This window comes from Nomia melanderi, chromosome 4 (assembly GCF_051020985.1).
Source record: "Nomia melanderi isolate GNS246 chromosome 4, iyNomMela1, whole genome shotgun sequence".
NCBI lineage: Eukaryota > Metazoa > Arthropoda > Insecta > Hymenoptera > Halictidae > Nomia > Nomia melanderi.
The window spans coordinates 20,524,916-20,547,810 of record NC_135002.1 but is presented as its reverse complement, the minus strand read 5'-3'; the positions used below and the strand labels follow the sequence as shown (position 1 = coordinate 20,547,810).

The 22,895-nt window shown below is 36.3% G+C and overlaps 1 protein-coding gene across 11 annotated transcripts in view; it reads left to right on the top strand.

Annotated features, from left to right (window-relative positions):
- LOC116433345 (uncharacterized) overlaps positions 1-22,895 on the top strand; it is a 513,676-nt gene extending 490,781 nt beyond the window's left edge. For 9 of the 11 annotated variants that reach the window (XM_076366632.1, XM_076366633.1, XM_076366630.1 and 6 more), the window contains 5 exons: positions 3,515-3,635; positions 4,876-5,057; positions 10,878-10,970; positions 18,816-18,907; positions 19,654-22,894. In XM_076366632.1, the coding sequence (XP_076222747.1) occupies positions 3,515-3,635; positions 4,876-5,057; positions 10,878-10,970; positions 18,816-18,892 (473 nt within the window). In that variant the 3' untranslated portion in view covers positions 18,893-18,907; positions 19,654-22,894. Of the gene's footprint in view, positions 1-3,514; positions 3,636-4,875; positions 5,058-10,877; positions 10,971-18,815; positions 18,908-19,653 lie in introns of all 11 variants that reach the window. The other 2 variants (XR_012998382.1, XM_076366634.1) reach the window with 2 other exon arrangements.

The window sequence follows — 22,895 nt, the reverse complement described above, 5'->3', positions numbered from 1 at the left end:
GTTCATCACGAGGCTTTGTTTTTTAGAAAATCAACTTTGAATATTCGCCGGATACGCGTGCACTTGACCACGTCTCGCTATTAGATCTCATTGTAAATCACTGTTTCGATTGAAGTTTATGTTGATAAAATCATATAGGTAAAACGTCACGAAAATGTTTACTGTACTTGAGAGTTGAAAATGCATAATGAAACAGGATGTTAAAGTAACCATAAACTTTATTATTATAGAAATTATTGAAAGCGTTGTCCATTCTGTCGAGTACACAATTCCACTCTTTTAATGAAGTTTCTACGAATGCTGTCTAACGGATTCTGTTGTTTTAATGTATGAAACGCTACAATAAGTAGGTTGTGCGCCGATTCTCCTTGTCCCTATGGAATGTTCGGTTGTTGGTAATCAACCAAGCCTTAAAAGGCTCACTGTAGGATGGTAAGATAAACATTTTCGTGACGCTGGAAGTCTTTATCGACATAAACTTCAATCAAAACAATGATTTGTAGTGAGATCCAATAACAAGACATGGTCAAGTGCACGGGTATTCGGTAAAGATTTTTTCAGGTAAAATTCAGAATATTCAAAGTGGATTTTCTAGGAAACAAAGCTTCATACGAACATATTTTATTTTATATTTTCGACTTATCCTTTCACATTGAATCAGCTCCTATCCGGTTATACTACCTGTTGCATGACACCCTGTATAAACAAAGGCATAATCTAAGGTTTGGAACTATTTAGTTGTTGAATAACCAAAACTCCAACTAAGTATTTGAAATTACAAACAATAGAAACCTGATTAACCGAGGTCCTACTGTAATATTTGATTTAAACTCAGAAAAATTAGATTCCATTTTTAAATGGAATTACTAGAATATAGAAAAACTAAACAGTTTTCAGGTAAAAGCTAGTTTCCGGTTCGGTCTCGCGGAAATTGCGCGTTCGCCGTTTCCCGCAATTAGAATTCACTTCCAAGATCGTATCATAGCAAGGTCCAAGGGGTTTTTGTCAACATCTGATTTTCTTTTTCAATGACACGGGCATAACTGCGCCAGGGCGACCGATTTAGTCGAACCTTTCTGTCATGGCGACAGGTGCACAATTTAGTTTCCCCAGCCGCCAACACAGCTCGCGGGCGCCAGCGCGTTCATCCCTCTGAACACTCATTCCTGCAAAATAAAAGTTTCCGACCGCACAATGAAACAAAGCACGAGGACCGGCTCGAGAAACATCGGACATTATCGCGATAATGCAGCGTCGTCTTCTAGCCAGGTAGGCACGCGGTGTATCCATTACTATTACCTTTTTATTTTCACTGTCATACGTATGGCCGCCGTGGAACATTTACTTTCAAAACCCTGTGTACGTTTCGCGTTGCGACCCGATGGACGCTCGTAAATTCGTCCCTCCTTAACAGCCCTGTTAATAACAAGGAAAGAAATTGTTTGCCCGATTTGTCGATCGCTTTATAAAATTGTTTTTAGATATAAATCATTCATTTTCAGGAACGATTAACTCTACAACACGTAAAGTGGAGAAATTTGATGAAAACAAAATGGACAAAATGGAGTTAGTTATTTTATCCTGCGAATTGTTCATACATGAGTATTTAGTTTAGAATAATAGTGATCTGACCACTATTTTCGAGTTCTCCGGAAGAAAGAAGTTTTTGTGAAATGTTCTTGAATTAATTCAATGCAAATATTACGATCATTAATGTTAATAATAAAGAATAATTAGTAATAATTAGTAATGATTGACATCATCAATAACATTATAATATTAGTGTTCAATTTATCCAAAAATGTTTCACCAAAGCTTTCTTTTTAGAGAACTCTTTCTAGAGAAACAGAATATAGACGATTATTATTTTGAAACATTCATATGGTATGTATATGTGTACATTTCTAATCTTTTTTTAATAATTCTTTTAGTTTGAGTGTTTAAAGTCATGTTAAAAAATGGCAAATATGTGTACTGTTTTTCAGTATTTCTATTGAACATTTTGACAACTTCAGCTTTTCGTTTCAAGTTCAAGTTTTTTAACCTTTTTTTATTTTGAAGTTAATGTAGGGTACCGCACAATCGTATTCATGCGATATGATCCGACTTATCATCATAAACAGGAAGATGGAATTCCTCGGGAGAAAAAGAAAGTATACGATTTAAATTAGAATTGACCGTAAACGCGAGATGCAGAAAAAAAGGAGCAGGTGCGGTCGAAGGATTCGATTTAGAGCTAATGGAACGTACATGTCACAGAGTTTTCTCGAAGAGAACCAAAGCAAAAAATATCGACAGTTACTAATGTGTACGCCTTCAAGAATTCACGAGAAAAATATGTTATTATAACTGAATATAATTCAGTTCTCTGTGAAAATAAATGTAAAATGTGATGTCAGAGAATACGATTTTCTTTCATTTTAAAGTTGGATGAGGTTTCTTTGTTTCAAATATCTTAAAATTAGATTGTATAAAATTGAAATTTCTGAAAATACGATTAACTTATTTATGAAGTAGTGAATATCCTACAGATTCAACGAAAACTGAGAACAAACGGTAATTCACCAATTAAAGGTGATTTAGTTTTATTACAGGTTCAGGTTTTTACATGTTCACGTGATAAAATAGGATATTTTTATTTTCTTCCATGATTTTTAACGACCTGCTACAGACGTATCTACGACACTAAAACACTTTGTATTTTCGAAAATAAAACACGGACAATAAACATTGGAAAGTAAAACGAACACAAACAAAAATTACAACAAAATAGAATGTTTTCTGTGGCGCGTGGATACATTGGTACGACCAATGAATAAAATTTCACAGTTACTTTTACAAAAATAACGTCGAAGCTTACCCTGCATTCGAATATGTCCGAATCGAACGAATAATCCGGAAATCATTGTCGAGCATTAAGCTTTATCGGTCATGGTGGCTATGCCCGAATTTATTCGTCAATTTGTCTTCTGCCAATAAGCCTGCTGGAAAGATATGTAAAACACGGAGAATTGAAAGTGGTGAACAAAGCGCCGTTGCACGAAACGAAAGAACAGATTTAATTGAGCTCGATAATGTCTGGAACGTTTTCGCTTCTGTATACATTCAATGGAACTGTATATAAGTTCCTACAAAAGTTTTGGGAAAGAATGAGAAAAGTTACAAATAAGTTTAAACTAATGGTTTCATTGTTTTTTAAACTATTTCCCTTCAACATTGATCAATTTTCCAATGTGTTACGTTAGTACTTCCTGGTTTTGAAGCTATAAAGCCTTACACAAATAATATAAACAAATAGTTGAATTTCGAATTCTCGAAACTTTCGCAGTAACCTGCGTATCGCACTGGAATAATAGTTTTTTTTACATTATCAATATTAACAATAATGAATAAAATTGTACGCGCCTATACAACTGAAGTTTCTTCTCGCGTGAAATATTATGATTATTACCTTCATCGTAGCAATAAATGATTTAATATTTGAATTATACAAATTTCTTCTGTACCTTTCCAGCAACCGAGGAGAAATTCGATCTTATATACAGAAAGAAAACCATAGATGATAAGGATGGAGTGGTGATAACATGCATAGCAGAAGGGTTATTTCCAGAACCCACCCTGGATATATCCATCGAGTAAGTAGTCTAGCTGGCTTTCCAACTCCCGAGCATGCACTAGAGTAAACTGTCCAATTTTCTGATATTTTTAGATCTTGATAAACGTAGCGTTTCGCATATTTGCTCACAAATGAAATGCTATTTTTCCCGATACGCTATGATTACGAAATTACTTTACTAGATAAAGTACGGGTAAATACATTCAAGCAAGGGAAGAAATTTTCTGAATTTCGTTTACCGGACTTAATGCATTTAATCTTGCACACAAATCGTGATAATATGAAAATACAGTTATAACAGGTTTTTAATCAAATTTATATTTACATATTGAAGTTCTACTATTTATTGTTAAGTTGTTATTTAGAATAATGTTATTACATTCCGAAAACATTATCATACTCTTGCTTCACATTGTTTTTTATATATTCTGTAGTATCTAGTAAATGTCAATTCCAAGTGGTCTTATGAAAACGTGGACAAAAGTCATCTGATTTTAGCACCGGAAACTTCTCAGTGATAACAAACAATTCTGTGAAACTGTGCTGCGAAACTGTTATCTGAAATAATAAAACCAGTAGTACAAAGGGTGGACAGCGACTGAGCTAAGATGGAACTGCAAAGAATTTTTATTAGTATTTTAGAAACACCTACAAATCGCAAGACAGACAGAAAATAACGATATAAAAGAATATGCAAAAGAAAACTTGTTAATTCATAATATACCGGTTGACTAATAATAATCGTAATAATGTTTTTATTTGATTCAAACTGTTTAGTAATAGGTGCGTCAGACACTTCTTAATCATAAAACGAGCCGTTCCTTTGCCATGTGCTTAAGTCCCCAAAACGGTAGTACGCGCGTAAATAAAGTTACATTATCGGAATATCAATAAAACACTCAATGTACAACGCGGAAAATTTGAACTAATTAAACAAATAATGTTGGTCACTTTGCCCTATGAACGGCTCAAGTAACACCTATACTTAAAGAAAAACGTCATGCCGTCATAGTGGCAACGCCAATCGCAAAGAATCAAAGAGAACGTGCCGCGCATGAAATTTTCGAGCGTGCCCGTGTTAATAGAATTGCCACGGTTTCGAGCGAAGGAGCTCGAGCATTGTCATCTGGCGCGATTACTTGGTCGTGGTTAAAGGAGAAAATCACATGTTCTGTTTCGGTGCAGAACAGCCGCGTATATCACATGACATTTCCTCTTTAACGCGGTGACAATTTTGCAAGCGTCGCCTCCCGTTACAGGGGTCTTCCGGAAAAGCAAACAGAGAAGCCCAGCGTTACGGTGCGTAAAGATGGACTGTACGATATCTTATCACGAACGGCCTTGCTGGACGAAGATTTACCGGAAGCAGCGATTGTCAAATGCTTGCTTGGTATACCGGAGGCGAACTACAACGTTTCTCACAAAACCGTCTACTATCCTGGTTAGTATAAACGTTATTTTAATCTCTCTCTTGATCTACCTGTTGTTTTTATCTGTACCTCCGTGCCCCTTATCCTTCCCCGTCGGGCCGCTTTGAAAAACCGGAAGTGTTCAGCGATTCGATCTCGAACGCGACGGTGAAACACGCCGGAGAAAAAAGGGTGTCGTTGGTCATTAGAGCGAAATCTAGTCTCTTGTGTCTATTAACCCGCCATGACGACATGTAACTTTGAAGTGATGCACTCTCGTGTGCCTCCAGATTTCAAAAATCTCATTTCGTTCCATCGTTTCATGTCTTCCAGCGTCTTTTTGTTACTCCGTGTCTTCATAACCGTGAATTTTCTACATGCTTCTGACTTCAATTCCTTGCGTTTCGAGTAATGTTACTCGGATTCATTTTAAATCTGCAAGTAGCGACTGCTTTGTGGAATTATTAGCGTTTTCTTCTGCTTCGTCATTTCTGTATTTTATATATTACGCGTGATAACGATATTGAATCCCTATTGGATTAAAGAAATCTGAAATTAAAGAAAATATGCGGGAGAAGAAAATAATTCTGATTGTTACCTTAGGGGGAAGTCGCTATAAAATGCTAAGATGTAAACTAAACTAGTCTCAATGCAATATCGAATTCCATTTGTAATTGTAATGTGAATATTTTTACGTACGTATGTACATAGATCCAAATTCTAACTTCAAAGTTACAGATCGTCTATTTTAGTAAACTGTATTACAGTAGAATCTTTAAAAATTTTCAATTATTTGTTCATTCATACGCAGAGAATAATGTTTACTTCAGATTTCAATTGTAGCGAGTTATCAATATTTTCTTATTAGACATTCTTGCCATTCTCTTAGTTAAGCTTAACTATCAGAGAAAATATTATTTAAACAGAAAAATAAAAAATAGATGGTTTTATTCGATTAAAATCTAACCTTGATCACCGGTTACGATTATGAAGTCGTCGAAAACATTCGTGCCAAAGGTAAATAAGGGCGCGAACGTTCCAGAAGACCTGATAATTTACCTGCCGTCGATCAATTTGTTGACAATAGGATCATGAGATAGCATATGACAACACGAAACACATGAACGTCGTGTATACGTCAAAGTACGCGACGGTTGTCAATATTAATTATTTTGCGGCTTGCCATCTTTTAATCTCGAGAAGGGCTTAAAATATCACTGTTGTGGACTGGCTATTGGTTTGCATTTCCGTTCCCGTTTGTAATGTTCTTTCTCTCCAGTGTGCACAGGCTTCCCAGTGCGCATAAACAAGGCATGTCAATAACAAGTTAAACACTATGGACTGTTAGCGAATTCAGATTGTGATGCGTGTGTATACAATATAGTGTGTAATATATACGTGTATATACGTGTTGCAGGCTGACCTATTTAAATAGACCCGCTCGGATATCTTCGAAATTGTAGGTGGTAGGAAAAAAATGTGTCAAATAACAATGTGGCTGTTTCAAGGGGCTCTTCATTTCGTATATGTAAGTAGTTTCTTTCTATATGAGCGCGTAAGAGACAGATGAAGGTCAACTCCATTTGTTCTCATTCAAACGTGTTTAATGAACTAATTATAGATGCAGTTCATCATTCTGCATACACACCTACTAAACTACTCACTTATACCAAAAAATCATTAGTTTACGACATGTCTAAATCTTAATATTGAAAAATAGTACACAATTCCCATATAACAGACATTCAGAGAGCTGAGTATAATAAATTCTACCTATATCATTATTCAATATTGGAATTAAGATATTGAATAAACGCAGAACTTTTCGTTATATCAGGTTAGTACTTCTACAGAAAAAATGATGAACTGTATCGCTTAGTGCATTAAAAAGTATATAATTCCAGTTAAAGAGACGAAGCTGACCTTCGCATATCGTTCACGCGTTCATATAGGCAAGAATCACTTATATGAGATGATGTATCCCTTGAAACCACCAAACTTCTGTCTAACACATTTGTTTGTATCATCAATAGTTTTGAAGATATTCTATTTAAACGGGTTACCCTATGTGTGTATGTATATCCTGCGGAACACGTCACCGTCAGGTTTAAAACGAGATCTTCCTCCGACTCGTCAAATAAAACAATATCCAGCCCTCGCGCGCCCACACCTGCATACGATGGCGTGGACGTGAGTATGTGTTGTGCGAATATACGTATTTTTTCCTTCTCTTTTTTCACGGGTCTATCTTTCATGGGCCGCGAAGATACACGCGGGAAAATGTCGCGCTCTTCCGTGTTTCCACTTCCACGAGGGAAATATTGCGATGCGATGAAACGAACATCCGTTCGGGAATATTTGGTTTCGTCCGAATGAAAGCTTTCCAGGACATTTGATAAAGTCAAACGGGAAACAAACCGGGGAGAGAGAACGAAAGAATTGCCGCTGCTGACCTCTAACGTTTCACTGCGCGCGATGGACAGAATCGAGCGAAAATTACACGGTACATGGAACATAATATGGAATTTGATGAAATTTATTGACTTGGAAAAATTGTTCGGCGACTACGCGAATATTTATTTGGATGAACATTGTGCTGTTTAAAAACTGTCACAGTATGCACCGTCGGAATTATTCGACTCCTGAGTACGCGCTGTTTTGATAAATCCTTAACCGACAGAATTGTTGTCTAACCAAATTAGCTCAAGCAATATTCCGCGTTTAAATTGAAAAAGGAGGTTATGGGAACGTTCTTCGATCCGCCGATATGAGAAAATCGATGTTTTTTTCGGAAGACAAGTTGTATAAGTCATTACAAAGAATTTCTTTCGGTATCTCTCGTTTGAATGTATCATTGATAATACGATTATCGCTCTGCTAGAGTTAGAAAGCAGTTTTGTTAATAAAAATTCAAAAGTGTATCAAAAGGAAAAGCTATCATCGAATGAAACGTATTGACATCAAGTATGTTTCAAATGTACCAATGTATATTTAGGAAACGTTTAATTCGATTTAAAATTGTCCGGAAATAAACCCTGCAAAATCATTAGATAACATCTTTGTTCCCAGGTATAACATATCTTGTATCCAATTAGATCATTTATTTTATAAGACCAACACTTTCAAAGTAAAATTTATGCCACATATAAAAAGTCAATCAGAATGAATGACACAAGCAAAAACCCTTCGGTACTTAAAGTCGGTGTCTCTTTTAACGCGTTCACTGCTAAATTATGACGAATAAAAATTTCCTGAAATCAAAATAACTCAGTTAAGGAAATACAGCATTGTCTTACAGTTTTTTTATTAACCGTTTTCGTTACAGTACATCACACCCAGTACCCTTATACATTAAAAACAACGGGTGACAAATCTCAACAAAAATTCTCTATTCATTGATCGAGGATTATTCGCATTGTGACCAAGGTAAAATCACACCGAGATCATCTAAATCCATATCGCAGATGTTTCGGTATATTATACGTGTTTCATTATCCTGGCGGGCGTTTCATCCCCCAAGATGACATTCCGAGAACGTGGTTGAGTTCGGTTCAATGAGCAAAGTCACTAAGAGGCCCGCGTTCACGCCGAAGTGTCAAGAAGTGGGCGTAGGCAGATCTTGGCGTGTGCATCGCATTTAGTCGCAGACGGCCGAGTATTTTGTGGTGAAACTTGTATTCGCGGTCCCTTCCTCTAGCCTCGTTATCATTTTGGTGAAAGAAGGGTTTTCAGCTCGTCCGGTTACAGGCAGCCTGCGGTGGCATGAAGGATAGGATTAAATTACACCGGTTAAATTGCTTGTATTTCCAGCCAGCACGCTCTACCTATTATTATCCAATTTTCGTCTTTTGCGAACTAAATCTTCTGCCGTTTTGTAGATTCCGGGAGAGTGAAAACAACACGAGAAAAAGTGTGAGAAAAGAGAAAAAAAATGAAACTGAAAGAACCAGTGAAGAGAAAGAGAGGGAGAGTGAGTGCGACGACGTCGGGGGACAACCGACGAGAGTCGTCTTGATGCTTTCAGAGATAAGGATCGTTCGTTAGCCAGCCGTCCCATGTGTTTACCAATTTGCACTCGTCTATTCGACACTCGAGCACGTGACAAGCATCGCGCCGAGCATCGCTATCTGTTTCGGTGACTTTGAAGGGCCGGAATTATTACTAATACGTACCGCTGAAAGAGCACGGCCGAGTAGAACAAATGTAAGCAAACGCCGACCGACGCGCTAATCCCATTCGGGTTTCAGTTATCATTGAGATTCATTCGTCGTTTTGATTGAACGTACCGCTGAGGTAATCCGCCTATAGTGATTCGCTTATACTCAGTATTTACCGTTAACAGGATTAAAAATATTAAACTTTAAGGGTACAGTAGGATCTCGATTAATCGAGTTGTTTAATGATGTAGCATTTGTAACAATGATCTAGCGATCGGCATGCTACGAATCAGTTTGAGTTTTACTCCAATTCAAAGACTCTTCAAAATTTGTAACAATCTTTCTTGTTTATACAGGGATAATGTTAGTAATAAATTGTGTCGTAGGAACTTATTTCGTAGAAATCGTTTCGGGGGTCTTTTTCTTACTAATTTATTGTAAACAAGGGATTCATCTTTCTAATCATTAGAGTTGTTCCGAACTTGAGCTGCCGCAGTGACACGAAAGTAACGCTCTCCCTCTCCCTCTCCCTCTCCCTCTCCCACTCTCTCTCTCTCTCTGTATAATATGGTGCTGGTTTAATGTCTGGCCGAATCACCAGGGATTAATTATCTCACCAGGGAAAAAAATATGTTATATCTTCCAGCACGAGATAAAATAATCGGAAAAATATGAAATATTTTTGTATGAAATGGTCTGTCTTTGTTTTGCACTTTGATTTATTCATTACGTTTTTGTGTTATCACATTAACGAGCATGCGATGCGTGGTTACGAATAATTACAATTACGCAAATTATATTCGAACGCATGTAGACCCCAATGTTTTACATAATTTTCCTGGTTTGTTAACCGGTTTCGTAGTTTGTTTTGTTCATTACTAACAGTCCGACTTTGGAATAAACGTTAATTACATCGTGTTATCGTTATTGAATTAATGGAACTATGTCCTTAAACATTGTTATTTATTAATAATTATGCAACTAAACGTACGCCAGAGTGACAATCCCTTAAAAGACTGAACAACTAAAATCTTTGAGTTAAGAAATTAATTTCAGTTGAATATTTCAGCAATAACTCCGTCCAAAATGGCATTTTCTGTTCTTTGATTGTGTATGTGTAGGTATGCTTAACTATAGATATTATTTTATTATTAATTTCAAAGCCTACTTTACAATACTCAAACATATTTGTTTACGTTTTTTAGATATTTCACCCTCATAACAGGTTATAAGATATTGATTACTTAAGTAACGTGTTAATTCGCCGAAACATCATTCACGTAAACTTCATAATTGGCATAGTAATTCGCTAAAAAATCCGTAAAGGAATCTTCACCGTTCACGTTTCAATATTTTCTCAGAAATTCAGTTTATTTCCCATCTTTTGTTCAATTCAAAATTTATACTTATTTTTCATTTCAATCATGTGTTTTTATAATCTAACATTACGACAACGCGAAACGCGATTCGAATAACGCACAACGTTACAAATACGACAACCAACGGATTAAAGCATTTCGAAAATCCTATGTAATCACCCGAGTCACCGTGTTCATGTTAACGAGCCCGGAGGTACCGTTCGAACATGCGTGCGCGAGTGAATATGAACCGAAATTGTTTAACATTGTGAACCAGTCCGTAGAAATCTCTATGCTTACTACTTGATGGACGCGATATATGATGTTTATTGTGCAGGATCGCCTACTACCACTTCAACCGCTACAACGAAGCTGCTGCACATAATGGAGAACCAAGCGCTAGACAACTCAGAGCCTGGCGATGGTGGTGGTAAGGCTTGTAAATTTCTCCTCATGTATTCACGGCATCACCACCATAAGCCACAATCATTCATGAAATTTGAAAACTTTGACAAGATCGATAGTGTTGTCTTTCTTGCGTGCGAGAATTCCAATTCCCAAGCATTCCACGCTCAAATTTGCTCTTGTAACGCCTGAGAATCTGAGAGGCTGATCGACCGGCTGAGGGAAATTCACGTGTGTATTCGGTGAAAGGATTACACTGTTCGAACAGGAAACAGGATGTTTGAGACAACGGGAACGGGTTGGATGGCACAGCATGTCGAAGCCAATGTCTTTTTAATGTTGGATTTTCATATTTTCGCGAACAGCTTCATAGGGAAATGTTTTACAGTAATGTTTGAACAGGAAAACCAGGAGGCCGATAAATTGATCGGGACGGTTTTCCAAAGTTGTACGAGTAAGAAAAACCGTTCGCATTATTACCGCTTTGCACTCGAGGGGCGACTCTCAGTCGCCATTTCGTTTAATACAATAAAATTAGAAATTATACAAATTCAATATTAAATTCTGTATCAACCCACGAAACACTGAAATGATATAGTTCTGTCCCTGAATGTATGCAGCATTTTTCCTTACATGGATTGCAGGAAGTGTCGTTAATATTTTATCAGAAAATAATCAGTGTTTATGAGAAAAATATCGTCGAGTGTAAAGGATTAAGTATCTGTCGTCAAAGTTATTTTCATACGCAATCTAGACGACATTTTCACCAATTCTATGGGAAATAAAATGTGATAGTAGACAATCAGCATGTCAATAGGTATAGGATATGATGATTCTTTATTTTCTTTTTTGCAAAATTAAAGAATAAAAGTAACTTAGCTCATGTATCGTTAAAAAAGTCTTTAAATAATCTGTATTGTTGTCATTTCTTTGTAAAGTATTATAGTGGTGGTTTACTATTAGATGATATTGAAAATGTGGATCTTCAGTAAAAAGAGAATTAGGAAAACAATATATATTTAATAAGATAAAGAAAACAATACGGACAACACGTAAAAATACAACACACGACTCTCGCACCAAAAATGTTCTTCTCCGCTGTCGCTCACCAAAATGTTCCCATGCACGCATTTCCACTCGCTTTTAACACACACCCCCATTCGCTCTGTCTTTCTCACCCTTGCACCCTTCTCACTCGCATCTTTCGTCCATAGTCCAAATTCATGCAGTCACGTACACGCTTTTCTCACGGTTCAGTCGCTCAGTTTCAGACACTGTTCCTCGCATTCTTTCAGCCACTCGAGATTGTCTAAACGCAGTCACACTATTTTCCAAACATCCCGGCGCCGGTCCGTCGTAATACGACCTGGTCGCCCTCACGCACGTACAACAAACCATTCATCCTACAATATTTTAATCTACCCTAAATATTCTAGATACTACAGTATTAAATGTGTTTTTTATTTTATTATGCTCTTTATATCATTTTCTAATGATACATTCCAGAGAACAGATAAATTATTTCATCTTTCCTATGGAATAAGAATATTTATTATTTTGATAATATTTTGTTTTGCTATTGTACATTGTTCTTTCGTAATTTTTATTTTGAAAACTGTTGTAAAAATGTATGAAATTTTGTTATCTCTGTCTATAGAAAATCGATTCCACGTTGATTAAATAAAATGGTCCCTTTTAAGCTTGATTTGAATACACGAAACAAGTTGAAAGAACTTTTATGATTACACATGTGAATTTCAGGTCAGTAGGAGAGGTTGTTTGCTTCTAAACACATTTGGAACAGCTTACCTTTGGCATCGTGTTTTTTGCACTACATTGCATTTTGACACATGTTTTGAGGCACCAGCTCTGCTCGAAGTTCTTGATAATGTTAGACTAGCCATAGGTGCAATCATACATATTTTCCTAGGTTTCACTGCTTGCATTTAATCTCCGACTTTATCTACATCCTCTACCTTTAATTACACGGGAAACGTTGAAGAGAAGGGTGAAATACTTGAAAAATATCCGTCTCGTTTTTACTTAAAACCCATTTTATCTTCATTTTAAACACAAAAGAGTATAAAGTAAATATTACCTCGTAATCATTTCAAGTAACCCTTTATATTATATGGGTCTCGCAGTTAGTTAAAATGAAAGGAAACTGATACAGTAACAGAGAAATAGTAACTGCGTTTTTAAAACGAAAGAAAATATTGAAATAATTTCTTATTTAAGGAACGTCTAGAAAAATATTCAAATCCTCATGAATATTCCAAAGATGTTAATTGAAATTCACAATTTATAATTATTTTGATATTATCACTGATAATAAGGCAATTTTGTTTGCTTTTGCTACAGTAATGTTTCTTACAATGTAATCTTTCTTCTTACATTTTTTCTCAATCGATGACCAATTTTATCTTCTCAAAGTTCTCGAAAGATACTTCCGCATTTCAAGCTCGCTGAATACTAATAACGATCGTAAAATGCTTCCTTATTCCACTAACACTCTCGTTTTTAGTTTAACAAGTAAAACAAATTGCGTGGAAATTATGTCAGTTACGCCGGCAGATTAATTTGCATATCGCATCGCAGATAACGCGGCATAATTACCAGACATGGTAAATAAATAAACAAGAGCTTGTTTCCTTAACGGGGCACGTAACTAAGCTACGTTTCTTCATAAATATTCAATCAGGATTGATGTTTGTAGGAATTAGCGCGCGGTAAATAAGGTCCGTAGAAACGCTAATGGCTTCCAGAGAAATGAAATACAAACAATCATTAAATAAATGTGCCAGGAACTTACTTTAGCTCCAGAAAAGATCTTTTCTTCCATTAAACAATTCCATTCAACATTACGCTTCACGAGAATTGTAAAGACGCGATCAAACTTAATGAATATTGTAAATCCGTATTAATAGATGCGCTGCTATGTATTATAATAGTATAAAATAGCTAAAACAAATTGAATATGTTAGAAGTACGTTGTAACCATTTGTAATTAATTCTCAAAAAATAATGAAATATTCTTCAACTGTTCAATTCACGTGTCAAACACCAATGATAAAAATAATTTAGAAATCCATATCACATTGAAAAATGTTCTTTATTCGAAACAAAGAAAGTTTCTTATTAATGGATTTGAAGATTAAATCAAATTCTCTTTCTTCATTCCTATACTTTATTTAATTTACTTGATAAAAAAGAACGATGAAGGAACAATTATCATCCTAAACGCAATATTACTTACATTATCATTCTATATGTTAGTGACAACGAATTATCCTGAAGTAAATTTTTTTCTGTTAACTTCCCGACGAAATTTCTGACGTTCGCAACGATGAAGCGACTCGCTTGTAACGAAGTACTTTAAAAACGAATAGCCGAGTTCCGCGGTCGATATTATAAACGGATCACCCGAAACCCACTTCACCGAATCGATTTTTCATGATGCAATATTGCCTATGTTGCATTCCTCATTTCCTCGACAGAAGTCTTATTTCCTTTCCGCTATTTGGGCAGAAAAGATGTCGGGATGATTTTTTAAGTACTGTTAACTTCTTGTTGCTTAAACAAGCAGTGCTCCGCCAAAGCAACTTATCCGTCTGCTCTAAATATTATTGGCAGCGACTAATTTAAATATCAATCAATAAAAATTGATTACATCGTTGTTATCATTTACAATGTTACCATTAAAATCAGTACAGACCAAAGAAGAGATAGTACCAAAGAAAAATTACTCATATATTAAAACATGTAAATTTACCTTTAACCTTTGCTTTTCAACTTTTATCGGCGAAACTACATATTTATTGTAATTTCTTTCTCTTCGGAATTACGCTCCTAATATTCGAATCTAATTAATATTAACCCTGAACAGTCGACAAGCTTTACTCTACGCAAATGTAAAGTATGTTTATTTCATTTCCATTTATTATACTTGTTACAATTTGAGACGTGTTTTCTATTTGATTACATCAAAAGTCCTATCAATGTTTCCTTTACAGTTCAGTTAATATCCTGTTGCTTTTTAAGTGAAGTATTCCACAAAAATATTTTACCGTTAAGAGTTGAAATAGTAACTGTATGGTGGTTGGTAAAAAACCATAGGTATTCGTTAATTACGAGGAAAAACGGAAGGATGAGGGAACGAAAGAGTACCAATACGTTCGCTTTAAGGTAAATTGTGCAGCGCTGATGGTTAATAAACTAGAGGCAACAGCATAAGTTCTGTATGGTTTCGGGGTGATGAAGGAAAACGCGGCGTTTCCTTTTGAAGCTCATCAGCTGACATTACCTGAGCTACGCTAATAAATAGCCGAAGTTGAAGTTGCGTTAATACGTTCTCCTCTTAAGCACTCTTGCTCGAATTTCTCCTCGGTGATATGCTATCAAGCACTCCGCCGATCCATATCGCCGGGAATGCGTTAAAGTTTCTGAACGCACACGAATAGGAGCCGGCATGTAATTGTCTGCCCGCGAAAATTTGTAAGACGGCTGAAACCCGGCTGGAAAAAAGGAACGTGAGGGAATCCTTAGGTAACTTTTATTGCCAGGGGATTACAGAATCCGAACCCCCGTTGAGTCGCGGGATCCCCTGAAGCGTGCCGGGACGCTTCTTGTATCGAAAAAGAGCCAGTTTAGTAACTTTTAACCGCGTTTCACCGAGTAACAGTATACCTTGTCATTATTTGGTTTCGCGTAATTTTTATCGACAAAAGTTTTATTTATTATTCTTCTATTCAACATAACTGCTTGTAACAAAAATGAAAATACTTTAACATATCAATATTAACACTATTTTTACAGAATGTGCCAGAAGATACCTTTTAAAACTGAAAATTATTTTCGAAGTTTAATCATTTTTCGTCAATTCATTTGATAGACTTTTCCTAGAACGTTTATAAAATGAATTTAGCAGTATATGTTTGTATTAAGTTGTATTAAATCATTTCAAAGGTTTTATAAAAATCACCTCTTAGTAAAACTAGGTACATATATACAAAAGAGCGGTAACAGTGGTGTTAAAAATGAAAACATAATATTGGAGAGTAAGATTACTATACTATACTATAATTACTGTATTAGAATGAAAAATAATTTCGTGAGTAATGGGAATATATGTATAGCTAAGAACAATTTTGAATATGTATGCTGATATTGATATTAGAGTACTGGTCTGATGATTAAACGAATTCCTTTAGCAAAATTTATTATATATTTTTGGCTTGAAAGGAATTATACGCGTACACGCTCATCATTTATTGTTAGAAACTTTCTGTTTTATATTCACACGTAACACAATGACCTCGCGAATGAAATCGGCAACACGGACAAAGAAGTTTAAAAGTTAATTTATACTTGCTATTAAGTTAACACAACTGGACGATGCTTCTGACAATGTACACTAATTATCCATGGAAGTTGGACCTAGTTTGCATCGGGTAGCAACGTCGGTAGATCATTATCATATGGATATATTTGCTAAATATACAGAATCAACGGTATTCAATTTGGACGCACTGCTGCTTCTACGTGTAATTATGGACTATCTGAAGTCCTATTAGAAAGGATTTATTAATCACTCGATATTGCCGCATTACAAATATTCTATATTGATTTTCAAGCGATCGAGTATATACCATGGATTTTAAAAACTACACGCACAAAGAAGATAATTTAAAGAGTGCAGAAACCAACCAGTCTAAGGCACATATTCGTTTTGTCTAGTAAAAGAATTTTTATTGCTAAAACTTTGAGTGAGTAAAGTAGATAACTGCTGTACTGCCCACAGAATTAAGTCGTAAGCACAATGGTAAATAATTGCATTATTAACCGATAGTTTTAACAACAGAAACACTCTTTAAATGTTTCAAATGAAAATGTGTCTTACACCGACCACTCACAATCACTTTTTCGCAACAATTCATCCACAAGCTTCCAAGGAAAATAATTTCAAAAGCTATATCCTTCGATTACCTTTGAATGGTTTGGCCATTTCCCGATATTTTCGAACAATAGTTTCCGCTAATGCAACTTTCTAGTAAGCCTTTTGAGAAGCTTCTTTTGAAAGATTCGTTTATCATCGATCGTACCCACGGCCCGAGATTTTGAGGCAACCTCTACAACTGGCAGCCTCCGGATCGGGCAGCGATTAACTCGACCAGCGGGCGGAAGAAAGTTTCGCAATGGAAACGTTTCCTAAGGTAACAATGTCGATCATAGGTAAAACAAAGAAGCTCACAAATAAGAAAGTAATTAGCCGTAGACGGGACGGGAGTTAAGTCTTATTGATAATGGAAACTTCCGGTGACAGAGGGTGCGAGAAACAAGAAGAGATAAAGTGAAACAGCCCAGTTCGCGGGACGCATTCCCCTAATTTAAGGACATGCAGTTTACATTAGCGTGGCGTCCTTGCGCTGTGACTACGCATAACGGGGGCGACCGGTTGTCACGAACAAAGTATCATAACCTTACGTCGCCGTATCTCATAAACTTTTTGGCAGGATCGTAATCAACAGCTTAACGGCGGCCGTAAAGGAAAATGGTATCTGCGGCCATCATTTCCGGCGGCGGCGGCAGCGGTGGCTCGCGATTCCGATATTTTCCTCGAGTAATCTCATCGACATGTTTATTGGGACCCGACGCATCGATTAACAGTTAACCGGCATTACCGTGAAATAACAGCGCACACAGAAAGCATGTTAATATTGATCGCGATGCTAATTGTGCGGCAAACGACAAAAACGGTGGATTCGCGGAGATAAATACAAATTGGCTCCCCGGACGAGTGCGGTATTAATAACGGACGATAGGTCGAGGCTTTTGCGGAATGTTACGTGCGAGATAACACCGTAATAAGTATTGATTGCTATAGGAATGAATTTTCTTCATCCTGATAAGGAGATATTGCTTGCGCAAGGAGAAGCCAGGTTAATATCGATAATAGATGTGGGTAGTAGGGTGCGAAATGACTGACTAGTTTTAACGATAACTCTTATTTATTACTCAACACTTATAAGATACGCGGAAAGATTTGCGTCTGACCTAGCGCCAGAACGAATGGACGTGGAGTGAGATGTGGCTATCACGGCGGTTTCCATTTAACGTCGCTTCACCCCCACATCTTAGTCCGCTTTGTCGAAATTCCCATGATTTCGTTCAGAAAAGGAAGGTTTTCCCCCACGTGCGGAGCTAGGTAGTTTGATTGTTTCATCGCCCGTTTTAGGGCTCGACAATTTAACGCACCCGCACGGGTCTGCAACGCTGATGTTTGCTTACCCGTGCTACCTGGGCTAGAGCATCCGCACGGCAAGAAAACCTTTCCTGTGTCCCGTTATGCCGCCACAATAGAGGAAGGAGAAATATAAAAGCGAATTATGATTACGAGCGGATGACGTGATATCTTGGGTATTTGCATAGCTTCGATACGTACAAATTTCACATAAAGTGAAAAATATATAATACAAACAAATTAGATGGCTATTACAGTAATATGTAGGTAAGCAAGACATTCACTGGACCGCAATACGTCAATAGTAATAGGAATGAAGACAGGAGTAAAGCATTTTCTGTAAAAAGCTGAATAAAGAATGTTTTTCTGTAGAAAAGATAAAGGAATAAACATTTTAAAAATCCTTTATGCATTTTCTTGTTAGATAAATGGTTATCTATTCGTATTCGATTACACTTTCAAGCACTCCATACGATGGCATTATTATGCACGCAGATACGCACGGGCTCTTGCGATCATCAAGAAATTTTGCAATAAATAAGACAGCTTGGAAATATATTCGAACTCAGTTCTCCTTTTAGGTTAGTTTGTTTGTATTATTTTTTAACACAATACCTGATATGATTGCAGGAAGCTTCGCTGGCCGAGCATCAACTAGCATCCTCTTAGTCATGTTGAATCTGGCATTTGTCAACTTACTGAATTAACCGATTCAGTACTAGGTAAGGGAACCGGTTACTTAGGGAATCAATTGTTCTCTGTATTAAATTCCGATCTGAGAATCATGATTCTTCTATTTTAGTAGACAAATGATAATAAAGAAAATTTATTTGACGTTATTAATTTATTTTCATTTTCTTTGCACGTATTTTTGCGAAAGATGGTACATGCCATGAATTCCTGAATGTTTCAATCTGCTTCTTAAAAATCCTCAAAGAAAAATAACGTGAAGTTCAGTAACATCCAACATTGTCGTATACGAAACATAGAAGAAAGTGTCTATATATTTTCTTGTTATTTCTTTGTCTAGTTCATTAAATTTTATACATGTGATACATGGTACTGCTTCTTCCAATGCTCCGTGTATACGAATAAACGAAAATTTAACAGCAATGAATCCTTCTCGTTTTTTAAGACATTGTTGACCGGTTATTATTCCGTAATTACATATGACAGTGAGACAATCTAAATAAACTTCAATATACTTTATTTAGACGTAATAAATTGAAATGATACTTTGGACATATGTTTTATGTAATTTTGAACATTTTGCTTCTGCAATATTCTATACTGTTCTGTGTCTCGAAAATTGAAATGGCTGATGTAAGTGGCAACACAAGTTAACTTGTGATCGGTCACAAACGTTTGGGCTTAATACCACGAGATAAGTTGTGACCGGTCAACAATGTGTTATGAGTTAAAAGGACTTTCGTACACAGAATTCTAATCGCGGAACGTTTAATTGCAGGTGGTCGCTTAAACGGAACCCCAAATCGACTGGCTAACGTGTGTCAAAGGTCAACCACTCCGACCTTTTATCTTGCTATACCTAAAATATTCATCGACAGACACCTCATATTAAATTTTGCGTCGCAACCGCAAAAAGGAGTCAACGCATCAAAGTTCGACCGATAATTTGTCTTGTTCATCGTTCGCACGAAAAAGTCCTGTTCATAACTCTATACTGCATACATTGTACGCGGTGTTTAGAGTGTTATTTGTATTGTGTAATTGAAATTTCAGAGCGTGATCCGCGTGACCAGAAACCAAAGATAATTTTAGTGGAACACTGTTGACCTTGAAAGGGAGAAAATAAGCAAGAGTGTGAAAGAGAGTCACTGAGGGAGAGAGAGTTATCGCATGGCCACGAGGGAGCGGGAGTGTGTTTTGGTGAGGTTGAGGGAGTGGCAGAGGATGTGGCAGTGGGTAAGGGGGAGAGGGCGAGAGGGAAAAAGAGAGAAATCAGTTTCACAGAAACGGCAATAATAAATAAATAAATTAATAAACAATTAATTATTTAAATAAATGAAAATCATCGAGCGAGGCGTGTAAATAGTATTCAAAATATTTCAATCGTGTATTACAGTTCGAGTCATACTGTAGACTGTGTTTGTTACTCTTCGTGTTACATCAGATTTATAATATATTGTTTAAACGGAATGCAATGCGTACGGAACTTTACGATACCAAGATACACACAGCGGTTAAGATATATTGTGTATATAAATATAAAAGGGGAAAATGGGAGGGCGGAGGAAGAAGATGACTGACAACACAAAATATATATTGATTATACGTAATTTGAATGTATAATTATTTTAATATGTGTAAATAGCTACGACAATATATTGTATCGAAATACGAAAACTGACTACTATGCAAAATATTTAAGAAACGAAGGATCGCGAGTGCGTCCACCGAGAAGCGAACTGTACATACAGTCTGCGATGAACTTGCAAAAGAGTTGCACAGGTTTCTTCGGCACGGGAATACAATGTGCCGTTTTTCCTTAAAAGAGAAAGAACAGCAAAAAACATTAATGCAAACAATGTTACACAATTCAGAACCGTTAAATGCTTATATGTTGTCACGATTACTCCTTATCATTTCCCTTTTCGTGAATGATAGGGGTTTTCAATCGATTGGCAACAGTGTTCTTGATTAAAGCGAGTCGAAACAGCCTCATAGTTGGACTACCTCGAAGCAATCGTGTGCTTTCACAGAAAACAGTCAGAACAAAGATTTCTTTCAGTTTATTTGAAACACATCATCACATTAACATGTTTGTTTGTTTCGCATTTTTAGCATATATCTAAAACAATTCTTCAGCGTATAAACGGTTAATCAATGAACGAGAAAATTACTTATCCGATCGAGACTTGTATTAGTTTCGTTTTCACTGTTCTGTGAAGTAATATGCCAAAGACGATCGAAGACAGGTCTGAGCGGATTAAAGGACGGACCCCGTGTGTGCACCGAAAACCGAAATTCGATTAACTTAGGCCTAATTTGTAATCTATTTCCGATTGCTCGCACGCTACTCGACTAACCATGATTGTAAGCGAGACTAGTCTACAACGGAGTAAAAGATATTTTTCCCTTTTCTTTACACTACGAATAAAATATATCCTTTTGTACATTCAAGAATGTCACGAGAAATGAAAATAAATGTTTACGTTATCGTAATGATTGTTAATTGATTCATGGTGTTACCGATGATTAAAGTTCAATATGCGTGAGCTGAGTGTAGAATTACTTCACACTGGTCACTTAAGATGAGGAGAAAAACAGAAGAGAAAGAATATAGTAGGCGTTATAGTTATAAATACGTAGTCTTTATAACACTTCTAGTCGTCTAACCAACAGCTTACCAAATTAAAAATGAAGTGAAAGGGAAAAGTATGTATATAATTTGGAATGTAGTACTCGAGAATTCTATAAGGACGCTTGGAAAAAGAGATTTTCATGTTTGTACAGTGAATATGAATATAGATTTTCATGTCTGTACCAAAGGAATTACTGTTCGATGTATTTAAATTATTAACAAAGAACATTCGCGAAGAGTCTGTTGTGGATTTCGGCTGTGTTAATCGTTACGATAAAGAGCGTATTGTATCAAATGTGTAGCGATTTCCATATAAAAGTATCCAGAAATAAAAGCTATGTTCATTTTAGAAAATAAACCCACATATTTAGTTAATTAAACATAGTACTGTAGGGTTTTTCCCAGATGAGTGAAAGTTGGAATGAGTCAAAGTGGATGTTGTAAATCACTGAACGAATGAGGATGTATGCCTGCAAAACGATTTGGGAACACGTGGAGTGTGAATGAAGAGCGTTGGGGACAAAGTGGATGTTTTCGGGTGACCTGAGTTTATTGCCTAAGAATTTGGCGTGGCTAAGAGTAACGAGTGAGTGAGTGACTGAGTGTAAAAAATTATGGAAGAAAAGGAAAAGACAATGGGGATGGGGACAGGGAAAACTTGAGGGAGTACGCGAGTAACCTTGAGCGAGCGGCGTGTTTTCTTTTTAGCGAGTCAGCGAGTTATATTGAAATAAAGTATTCTTCAGATTTTTGTTATTGTTACCCAGTGAGTGTATCTTTTCTTTTTTTTTTAATCCCTACCACGGCAACACGTGGGATTTTTAATAAATAAATCCTACAGTACTTACCTATCACTTGATTTCTAGCGATACGAATCTATAAATGTACATCGTTAATTCTCTCCTAACTTTGTCCGTCTATAGTAGACTTGCTATTCTTAAATACAGAACAAAAGCATTGATATTATGAAATTTCATGGTTCTAGGAGGCAGGGCATAGTTCCTACTGCCTAATATAACAATTACTTTGAGCGAACAGATTTAGTGAACTGTTTGTCATTATGTATAAAAATTGCTGTACAACTGTAAGATACAACCTGTCCTTTAAAATGTAATCGTGGACCTTTGCATAATTCCGTTAAAAATATGTATTACTTACCCCGATTGCCACACTCTCTAAGAAGTGCTTCACAGATTCCAATGTGCGTAAAACAATTTGCTAACATTTCAACAAATGTAACAATCGTTTAAAGTACATGGAAGATCGCTAAAAGTACCAAGAATTTTCAAACAAAGGATCAAATTCCTTTCGAATTATTATAGAAGAAAATGCAAATAGAAGTGGGCAATATTTACTGAACGTTTTCGGGTGATAATTATTTAAAT